Here is an 11073-nt window from a genome sequence, read left to right as displayed (position 1 = left end):
GAAATGATGCCAGGAGCCTTTGTGGCCCTCAGGACAGTTATCTCAAGATCAGCGGAAGGAAGGAGCCACCAAGGACAGACTCACCGAAAAGGGGCCGACGTCCGAGTGCTTCAGTTCGAGGAGCAGCCTGTGTGAAGAGGAGGAGGAAGCTGAGATCACCTTTTGCCTGACCTGTGTTAGAGTCTGGTTGCTGGGGAGAAGAGTCCCTCTCTGGTGGATGCCACCTGGCTTTCCCACCCAGTATCCGTTCCCCTCCCTCTGGTCACAGCTCCCTAATTGTTCCTTTGGGGGCATCACCCGTTCCCTACATTGTTAGTGCTGAGCTCTGGGGTAGGCTGGCCAAAGGGCAGAGTCCACCTCCCCTAACACAGTGATGGAAGGATGGACCCGTGACCCATGCTGTGTCAATGAGAGTTGGCCCCAAGACTTCTGGAAATACTGGGAATGAGGCGTTCTCTTTTCTCCAGCAAAACTAGGGAGCTGCTGGTGACCATTTTTGTCACCACTCGGTGACAGCCTGTTGAGAAATGAACCCAGCATAGGAGATAGTAGAACCAAGAAACGGAGAGAGTCAGAATCCTAAGGACATCATTTGAACACCTGGATCCACCCTTGCCTGAAACCCTTCCACTTTTCAATTACCAGAGCCAATAAACTATCCCTCTTTACTGTCTTTATGGCATTTTAACAGTGATCTAAGAGAAAGTGGGAAATAAATGGCTACTTATTGAACCCTATCATTCACTATGTTGTGTGCTTTACCCCATGGAAATCCTATAACACCCTCAGAGGCAAGGGCCATCACTCACATTTTACAGATAAGGAAACCGACACTCAGATGTCAGACAACTGGCCCAAGGTCATACAACGAACAATTAGCAAAGTAGAATTTCAACAGATCTCCTGATGCCTGAGCTCTTGTGTCCAATAAAGCTTGAAAGCTCACCCTTGTTCATCAAGAGGTGGGAGCCCCAGGACTCCTGCTCTGTGGACTCTCACACCCCACCCCTGCACATTTGAGCATCTGCTCAGCCCTCACCCAGCTGTATCCTCTCCGACTCCTCTACTTGAGAGGCTCATGGGTGTTCAAGGGAAATTAAATCCACATGTATCCGAAGCAGTAACACTTGTCAGAATGATGCCAGGAGAAATAAGCAGCATGTAAACCTCAGGAGCCAGTCTTGAGGTTAAGGAGGACAGCTCTGTGCTGCAGAGAAGGTGGAAGTGGGCAGGAATGTAGGTCAAGACTCAATTTAAACAGCGTGAGCATGATTAAGAGGCAGACAGCAGGTCTAACCATTGCGGTCAACACACTGACTCTGCGAGGGTCTCCCTTTCTCCTCCTCTGTGTGTGTCCTTCTCTCTCTCTCCCCCTTCTGTGTCTGCCTCTCCATCTGTCTGTCTCTCTTGCTCTCATTCTCTTTCTGTCTCTCCCTTCCCTTCCTCCCTTTGTGTGTGTCTCTCTCTGAGAGTCTGTCCATGCATCTCTGACTTTCCCTGTCTCTCCCCCCATTGCTGTCTTTCTCTTTTCCGTGTGTCCCTCTCTCGCTCTTGCTTCTTGAGTCCTTAAATCCCTTGTGTTCTCCACACTTCAATGCATGTTAATACCTCATTTCATCCTCACCACAACGCTCTTGGCAAGGAACAACCATTGGGCTGGTTTCTGTTACATCATCGGGCTTCTTTCGAAGCCAGGGCAATGGAAGTTTGCTAAGTAGAGTGTTGGCCGAGGGGGGCTGTGCTTTGCATGCAGGCAGCCTCCACCCCAGAGTCCCTACGCCTAACCACAGCCGCCGTTGTTGGGGCTCTCCCAGCACGAGGCGGCTGAGCACAGCCCACAGATGGGCTGTGAAGAAAAGGATGTGGGTTTTCCACGTGCTGAGGCAGGCCAGGGACAGAGGTGGCTGGGCGCTGCTGAGGGTTGGCGCAGAGTAGAATCACCTCCTGGCCCCGCACAGCCATGAGTCTGCCCAGGACCGAGGGGCGTCCCAGGGTGCAGGACCTTCCATGCTAACACTGGGGGACCGCAGGTAAACCATGATGACTGGTCACCTACGCTGTATGACCTTGGGTGGGCCACTTCATCTCCGAGCATCAGATTTCCTGTCTGCAGAACAGGGCTTTGGTGCCCACCGCGCACCGTCTGAGGCTTAAATGTGATGGATGAACAGGAGAGCAACGACATGGAGCTTGGTGTGTTGTGGGGCCATTGCTGGCCCATGGGCCCCAAGAGTGGGTGGGCGGCCACTTACGTGTCCAAGCTGAGCTTTCCTACAAGCCTGTCAGCCGTGGCGTTGACCTCCATCGAAGCATTCGTGTTCTGCAAAGCAGCAATCCAAAGAGTGAAATCCCCTGAGCCAGGGGCCGAGGCCTTGGCAAGGTCTCCAAGATGGGAGAGTCAGCTTCACAAAGGCTTGGCAGAGGAGCCCACACGGAAGCCAAGGAGGAGGGGCTCTTCCTTTGCTTTGTGCTTGTTGGTGAGTCCTGGGCTGTCCCCTAATTACCATTTTCTCCCACTGCTCTAGGGACCATTTCAGGTTTCCAGGCCACTTGCACAGGCTGGGCGAGACTGACCTCAGGGCTAGAGTCCAGGCCAGCCCTATTCTCAAGCCATTCATTCATTCATTCAGTCAACAAATATTTACTGAATCAGAAAACCGAGCTCCCCACCTCAACCTTCCTGCTCACTGTCTGCATGATCCAGGGCAGACCCTTCAGAACCCATTTAATTGACCAAATGGGGAAAACGGGTCTCAACTTGAGAGAGGGCAGACCTGCCTGAGGCCTGTGAGCACCCCCCTGGTGGGGAGAGAGTCTGGCCTTCACCTCCATGGCCACAGTGGGTGCCACCAAATGCTCACGGAGTGACAGCGTGAGCAGATGAGTGAATGCAAAAATCAGCAATGGGCCAAAAACTTGAATAAGCGAAGGATTACACACACAAATGAAGGAATAAACAAAGATATGCATAAATAAGTGATGAATGAGTGAACAAACAAATATACAAATGAATGATTAATTGAACAAAGGTGTAAGTGAATGAATAAATGAATAATGGAATAAATTAATGTGTGCATGAACCAGAACAGGTCTAGCATATTTCAAGTTAGCAACGTAATGAATAATTGAATGAATGAACAAATTCACAAATGCATAATTGAATGACCAGAGGTATGAATGAATGAACCTGAAACAGTACACATATGTCAAGCCAGTGATGGAGGGAAGAATTGAAGCCAGGAACGCCTGCAGAAGCCAGAAGCAGTTAATACAGGGGCTCTGGTCTCAGGTCCTGGAGCATCTGAATCTGGGCATGGTTTACCCTGGTCCCCCAACTCCGAGGGCAGTGCCCTCATCTGCCCACACCTGGGAACAGCTTACCAGGTGAAGCACAAAGAGGGAAGCCAAGGAGGAGTTTGGGAGCACAGCAAAGGCCTGGATCTCCAGGGCAGGGGTGAAGACGAGGCCGGTGGGGAGCATGGTGAGGTGCGGTGGGGACGAGGCCCAGATGTTGAATTGCACTGGCCTGTCGGGGAACATCTTGGCCACCTGCAGCCCCCAGTGGGGACAACCAACAAAGTGACAGTTTTATTCAACTGTTTCTAAATCCCATCTTGTCTTGACCCTGCATGAACACCTCCAATGTATTCCTGTTGCTTCTTGACTAAATCGTAAAGACTTCACTCAGTGGGACTCGGTTCCTGCAGCCTCCCCCCACAGGCCTCTACCCCTTGGCGCTCCAGCTCCAGCCACATGGGACTCCTTTCTGTTCCCCAAACATACAACCCACTCTGTTCCCATCTAACACCCTTTGCACTCTCTGCTGCTCTCACTGAATGCTTCTACCCCCATTCTTTCCCAGCTTGGTTCTCTCCCTTTCTTTAGGGGTCAGCTCAAATGTCACCTCTTCACAGAGCAGTGGTGGCCTCCTGCTGCATATCTTAAGGAGGGCTTTGGTGACAACCCAATCTCTTCTAGCCTCCAGGCCCCCCCCACCCACCCACCCACCAGGTAGACTCTCGGTCTCAGAAAAACAACGTGATTGTTAGGCCATAAAGCTTCAAGAAGATTCCCCTGATCCCCCTACCAGTCACGCCTCCCCACACCAGTACCCCCTGTATAGAAACTTCTGGAAGTGCCACCACTGGAGAGGCTGTTATGGATTGAATGTTTGTGTCCCCCACACTCATGTATTGAAGCTCTCACCCCCAGTACAGCTGTAGCTGGAGACAAGGCACCAAGGAAGTAATTAAGGTTAAATAAGGTCATAGGGGTGGGGCCCTGATCCAATAGGATCAATGGCCTCATAAGGAGAAACACCAGAGCGTGCTTGCTCTCTCTCTATATGAGCTCAGAGGAACAGCCATGTGAGGACACAGCAAGAAAGTAGCCATCTTTTAACCAGGAAGAGGCCCTCACCCAAACCCAGATCTGTGGGTATCCTGACCTTGGACTTCTTGGCCTCCAGAACCATGAGAAATACATTCCTGTTGTGGGGACCCCCTGGCCTGTGGCACTTTGTTATGGCAGCCCGGGCAGACTGAGACTGAGGCTCTCATCTGAAGTGACCTCATCCATCCATTGGCTTCATGCGTCATGGGGAGCACCTTCTCTTTAATTGTTTTGGGTGCCTGAAGGGTAATTTTCTCTCTTCACTGGCCTGGGGCTCCAGGAGGGCAGGGATGTGGTCTGCTTTGCTAGATGCCAAGAGCAGAGCCCTGGCCATGTGGTGAGCACTCAATAAATATTCGTTGAGTGGATAAGCCCCCAGGGTCTACCCTCACGCCTGGTCGCCTGGGTGCTTGGAGCATCTCTCTGCATGGAGGAGGGCTGCACGAGGCTGTTTCCACTCTCAGGCTGGGTGGCCTCTGGATCTGGAGGCGGGGGGGCGGGGGGGCTCTCCTCAGGCCATTCAGCAGAGCTCAGTCCTCCCCGGCACCCCCAGGCTGCCTCATGAGGGGACAAAAGGGGAGCAGCCTCTTTCTTACCTGGGGTATGAGGGTTCCAAGAAATGTGGTTGTCAGTCGGATTTTGGATCTCTTTGGTATCTGTAGCAAGGGAAGAAGAGAAAAGTATCTTGGAGGATTATGTTATAGATTGCAGAGGGGGCCAAGTTCCATACGAGGGGTGAGAGGCTGAATACACAGACAACGGCCAGCCCATCCATGACAACAACGCTGACCCCCAAGTTCTGCAGCCATGAACCCAGAACAGTCAGGATACGTTCAGTGACGGCCAGCTTCCCTATTTTTTTGCCCTAAAAAACTCAAATATGCTCTTCAAAGCAATCACGTAGGATGCCCAGCTTCTATTAGCTCACATCCAGCTCGCCGTGCTCAAAACCTCTACAGGAACACAGTTGTAAAGATATAAAGCCATCAAGCCCCCTCCTCCACGTGCGTTCGTCTCTGCCAACGCAAGTGTGGCTGGCTGACTCTCTTGTCCCGAAGAGTTCTCGTTCTGGTGGTCTTTGTTCATTTCCAGGGGACATGTGGGGGCTCAGCATCCTTTTGGTGCCCCTACATCCTCTTCCAGGAGCAGTGTGGGCAGAACCCCACATGGTTGGTGACCTGGCTGCATCTGGACTCTGGAGAGGATAGGTAAACTGAGGCCCAGAACAGGACTCAGCCACGAGTATATCAATAGAGACACTGACGATGATGATAATGGCGATGTGAGGCTAAGACTGGATTGGGGCAGGGGCGCCTGGGTGGTTCAGTCGGTTCAGCATCTGCCTTCGGCTCGGGTCATGATCCCAGGGTTCTGGGATCGGGCCCCGCGTCAGGCTCCCTGTTCAGCGGGAGGCCTGCTTCTCCCTCTCCCACTCCCCCTGCTTGTGTTCCCTCTCTCGCTGTGTCTCAATAAAATCTTAAAAAACAAAACAAAACAAAACACTGCATTTGGGGCAAGTACTCGGGCAGTGTTGGCTGCAACTTTCATCCCTCATCAAGGACTTCCTACTTGCTCAGCGTGTGCTGAGTGCTTCTCATGCATCCATATCTCATTCCACCCTCTCACATGCTGGGGAGAGAGATACTGGTATTGGTGTTTTACAGGTGAGGCAACAGATTCTGAGAGCTTGAATGACTGGCCTAAGGTCACCCAGCTAGAAAAGAGGAGGGCCGATATTCCAACTCAGATCTGGCTGCCTCTAGAGGCTGGGCTACGATTCCCCCGCCGTGTGAACACAGGTTCGAGTCCAGACGGCCTGCTGGGCTCTGAGCCCCACGCTCATCCTGCATCCACCCCCAGCCCGGCCTTACCATGTTGTCCGTGATGGTCAGGTGTAGGACCCCCGCCTGTTGGTACACGAACCCCGCTGTGTTGAAGAAGTAGTCGGAGATGCCCAGGAACACCATGCGGTCATGGTTGGCGGGAAAGTCCAGCGCTGGTGAGGTGAAGGGAGGAGGACTGGGGTGTGCCACACTGAAAAACTCCCCCTAGGGGCAGAGGAGACACGGTGAGCCTGGGCTTCCTTCAGGAATTATAACTCAATGTCTTCATCCCAGGAGAAAATGGGTTGAGGAAACCAATCGTGCTCACAGAGGAGGAAGCCATGACCAGAAACCAACAATAGTATCCTGTGCCTCCAGGGAGCTAGTTTCTAGGGGCTTTTCTTGCCAATCCTGTGAGGCAGGTGCGATGATGCTCATTTTTCAGGAGAGGACACTGAGGCACAGGGAGGTGAAATGACGTGCCCAAGGTCCCTCGGGCAACACTCCCAACCACCTGGCATACTCCCAGTCGCGCCATTGGCTCAGCTTTGGCCTTGCCAATGAGCACAGAAATTACACTGAAAGAACAATGAGATTCTGTTTGCTTGTTTTCGTCTGTCAAATTAGCAAAATTTTAAAGAGAGAGGTAAACTGTTTTAAGTGCACGTGTATTTCAAACTCACACTATCCAGTTTTGGGTGAGTGTTCATATGCTGCTGGGGAGTCTATGTTTAATAAGTTTCTGAAGAGCAATTTGGCAACAGCTGCAAAAGCAGATCACTTGTTTAGCTAGGAAAAAACAATGTTGAGTTATAAAAAAAGCAGATTGTAGATGGATACATATGGTAGAATACCATTTATGTAAAATTTAAAGGCATATAAAACATACTAAGCAAGAATTATTGACACACATAGATATGTAGTAAAAGTATAAAAACACAGGTAAGAAGGATACACACCAGCATCATATCTGTGTGATTCCTTCGGGGGTACAGGGGACCCCAAGTGGCCTCAGCAATTTATTTTTAGAATGTTTCATCTCAAAAAAAAAATCAGAGGCAAATATGACAAAATGGTAACATTTCTTAAATCTGGGTGGTGGGTTCTCTGTACCTTTGAATCATCTCATTATTAAAAATTAAACACCATGACACCCATCTTACAGAATACCATGCAACTCTTAAAAATGGTAAGTCCATGTGCCAACCAGGAGCCAACTGCAATGCATATCTTTAGGCAAGAAAAGCAAGTGAAAGGCTAAAGTGTATCCATTCATGAAAATGGATCACCAGTAAAACCAGATGGGTTTGCCTTTGTGTGTATGTGAATGCTTCGAACCAGGGAGCCGGGAGGTTAACACGCTCCATGGCTCACAGCCTTAAACCTCTGGGCAGGAGCCTGGGGGGGCCAGTAAACAGGACATCCTCATTCACTAAAAATAATTATGTATCATTTTAATCATTTATCCCATTGTATCACTTAGATTTTTTTAAAGTCTATTTGGTCCAGCAATGTCACTTCTAGGAAATAGTCAAGGATGGGTAGAGATCCAGAGACAAGGATGTTCATGGCAGCTCTGGTTACATGTATGGAGAAAATGGACAGAGCCCAAATGTCCCAGAAGGCGGCACTGTCCACAAACCTTATCACAAGTGTCCCCCGGAAAGACCCAACAGCCAGTAAAAGGGCTGTAGGAGGACGATTCATGGAAGGATGTTCATGCTACGCTGTTCTGTTTTGAAAAGTTGTGAGACAGTATGTATAACAAGACTCATGTAAATACATGTATGTGTGTATTTATTCCTAGGTCTTATACGTGGGTTTTTTTTTATGTGTACGCTCATGCGCGTGCGTGCGTCTGTGTGTTTTCCGTGTCTTGGTAGAGACAGGGTTGGAGGGATCTAATCTGTGTGTCAATAGTGTATATCTCTGAGTTGTAATATTTGGGTAATCTCTCTCACTCTCCTTCCTTCCTTCTTTCTTTCCTATTTATTTCTCTGCTCCTCATTTCTAAATGTTCTTTTCTATATCAAACATGTTTTAGAACAAACAAGTAAACGGTAACAAACAAGCCAGTCACCAGTTGTGGAGGGACTGAATGAGGGACATCCAGACGGAATGCAGGGGTGGGACCTACTCCAGCTGTGGCAGCCAGGGAAGCCTGCTCTGGGAGTGATATCCAAGCACAGACCCACCTGGAGTATAAGAAGCCAGTGGGGGAGACGGGGGCATGCGAGGGAAGGCAGTTTAAGGGGGAGGGAAGGTGTAGGACAAAGGCCCTAAAGTGGGAATGACCTTGGTGTGTTGAGGAAGTTCAAGGCCAGTGTGTCTGGCTGGAGGGTGGTGAGTGAAGGGAGAGTGGCATGAAATGAAGCTCCATCCATCCCTCCATCCATCCATCCCTCCACCCATCCATCCCTCCATCCACCCATCCCTCCATCCATCCCTCCATCCATCCCTCTATCTATCCATCCCTCCATCCCTCCAACCATCCCTCCATCCATGCCTCCATCCATCCATGCCTCCATCCATCCATGCCTCCATCCATCCATCCATCCATCCCTCCATCCCTCCATCCATCCATCCATCCATCCATCCATCCATCCATCCATCTGTCCATCCAATCAAAATATTTACTAAGCAGCAAGTAGATACCAAGCATAGCTCCAGGTGCTGCACCTGGAGTTCCTGACCAGCACTCAGGAACAAAGCAGCTGTAGCCCCTCCTCTTTCATCACAGAGGGAGGCAGACGTGTGACTGTGTGTGTGTATATGTGTGTGTGTGCATGTGCGTGTTGGGGGGCTGTTAGTCATAAGTAATGGATATGGAGGGAAAGGAGGGAACTGTTTCAGTGAGTGTGGTCTGGGAAGGTGTCTCTGGGGAGAGGGAGATTTGAGTAAAGCCTGGAAAGATGGAAGGGAGAGCTTATGTGAATATCTGGGTGAGAGCTTCCGGGCAGAAGGAGGAGCAAGTGCAAAGGCCCTGGGGAGCGAGCATGCATAGGGTGGTTCAGGAGTAGTGGGAGGCCAGTGTGCCTGGAGCAGGGAGAAAGTGCAGAGATAAGGATGAGGAGGAGCCCTGGAGGGTCCAAGACAAAGGCCTGAGGGTATATGTCCCTCAGTGTAAGTCTCACCTTCAGCTGCCAGTCCAGGTTGTTAGCCGTGGCTATCGGAGCTGCCACCAGTGAGTAATTGATCCCAGAGACCTTATCTATTTTGGTTGTCACTAGAGGGAAAGAAGATGGACCATGAGTTGGCTCTGCATGGCAGCATTTTTGGGACCTAAGATGCAGTGTCGGCATCAGCCAAATTTGAATCAAGAACTGTAGTGCGGGCTCCATTCCCACCTCCTCCAGGGAGCCCTCCCTGAGGGAGGGAAATGACCCCACACCGCACATAAACAGACATCATCTCCTTCCCTTCTTCCAACAGCCCTGAGATATGGTCAAGGAGCAGAGAGCTTGAATTGAACTCTCTATGATCTTGGACAAGTCCTTTCATGTCTCTAAGCCACTTTTTGTCATTGGTAGAACGAAGTAATACTAGTGGTCCCACAGACGCCCTGTACATGGTCAGGGCTCAGAAGCCGAAGGGACTGTTACTAGCAGTGATAATACACCAGGCTGAGCCCAGGCTGGCTCAGGTCCGAATGGTTTCTGTGTTTCTCAGCAGTCATCAACGAGAATTAAATAAATACGGGTCCCTCCTTAAGCCCTTCCTTCCCATGTTAGAAGGGACGAAATGGGGCTCAGAAATGTAACTTGTCCAAGACGGCACAGCGGGTGAGTGATGGAGCTGGGACTCCAACCCAAATCATTTTCCTGCTTGCTGAGGCCAAACCTTGGACCCTGCAAATCCGTGGGGGCAGGGGGGGGGGCTGGGGCGGTGCCTGGGGACGGAAGGCATCTTAAACATGCTCAGTATGCTCACACCATGTGCTGCCCAGCCTAGTCCGCAGGGAGAGAACCCAACTAGCAGTTTGGGAGACTTGCTGGCTCCAGCACACGGTCCCTGTTTCCCGGTCCCCCTGCCCCTTGTATCCCAGCTGCCTTGACCTCACCCAATGCTCACCTCGAAGTGTCTTTAAATAAGACTGCAGCTTGGAGGACACAGAACTGGTCACTATCTGGCAGATCTGGAGAGAACCAAAGAAGTGATCAGTGAGGGCTGCCCTTAATGGAAACTGTCCTTTGGGAATAAGGAACCTGACATGTTTTCCTTTCCTTGAATGTTTCTTTGAAGGAGAGAGGGAGGGAAGGGAGGAGGGAGGGAGGAAGGACAGAAATGTAGGAGGGAGAACATTGGTTTCCCAGAGTGTTTCTACCACACAAGATGTGTGACTCTGCACGCCCCAAGAATATCATCCTCTAGGAGCCTGTGACTCTGCCACATGGCCCAGGGGTGGGGGCAGGGGCAGCACATCTGGGAGCTAGGGCCCGGCTGAACACCTGGGCTACTGCCTTCCGAGGCCACTCACCCAGGAGGGCCACCAGATGGCCCCAAACCACAGCAAATCACACCACAGCCTGGAGCCCGTCTTCCCGCTATAGCCCTTCTGTGCTCCATCCTACCTGCCCTCCCCCTCCCAGCCCCCCCCTACAGACACAAGGAGCATCCCTCAGATACCTACTCTTCACTCTGCATTCCTGGGGAGCCAACTGCCCAGCTCACTCCTCTTCATTTCCAGTTCTTGCTACTATCATGGATACCCTGATATCTCCTTTATCCATCCATCCATCCATCCATCCATCCATCCATTCATCCATCCATCCGTCTGTCCGTCCGTCCGTCCATCCATTCATTCATCCATTCATCCATCCATCCATCCATCCATCCATCCATCCATCCATCCATCCAT

General features: G+C 50.9%; 1 protein-coding gene across 1 annotated transcript in view; it reads right to left on the bottom strand.

Moving 5' to 3' along the window:
* BPI (bactericidal permeability increasing protein) overlaps positions 1-11073 on the bottom strand; it is a 25988-nt gene that overhangs the window by 5928 nt on the left and 8987 nt on the right. The window contains exons 6-12 of the mRNA XM_035006301.1: positions 10287-10350; positions 9350-9441; positions 6264-6440; positions 4989-5048; positions 3382-3549; positions 2253-2320; positions 85-127 (exon numbers count right to left, since the gene is read on the bottom strand). Coding sequence (XP_034862192.1) covers positions 85-127; positions 2253-2320; positions 3382-3549; positions 4989-5048; positions 6264-6440; positions 9350-9441; positions 10287-10350 — 672 coding nt within the window. The remainder of the gene's footprint in view (positions 1-84; positions 128-2252; positions 2321-3381; positions 3550-4988; positions 5049-6263; positions 6441-9349; positions 9442-10286; positions 10351-11073) is intronic.

Source organism: Mirounga leonina, unplaced genomic scaffold, assembly GCF_011800145.1.
Source record: "Mirounga leonina isolate KUSES-001 unplaced genomic scaffold, KU_Mleo_1.0 Mir_150, whole genome shotgun sequence".
Classification (NCBI taxonomy): Eukaryota; Metazoa; Chordata; class Mammalia; order Carnivora; family Phocidae; genus Mirounga; species Mirounga leonina.
The sequence above is the reverse complement of the archived record's forward strand: the minus strand, read 5'-3'. Positions and strand labels throughout refer to the sequence as shown.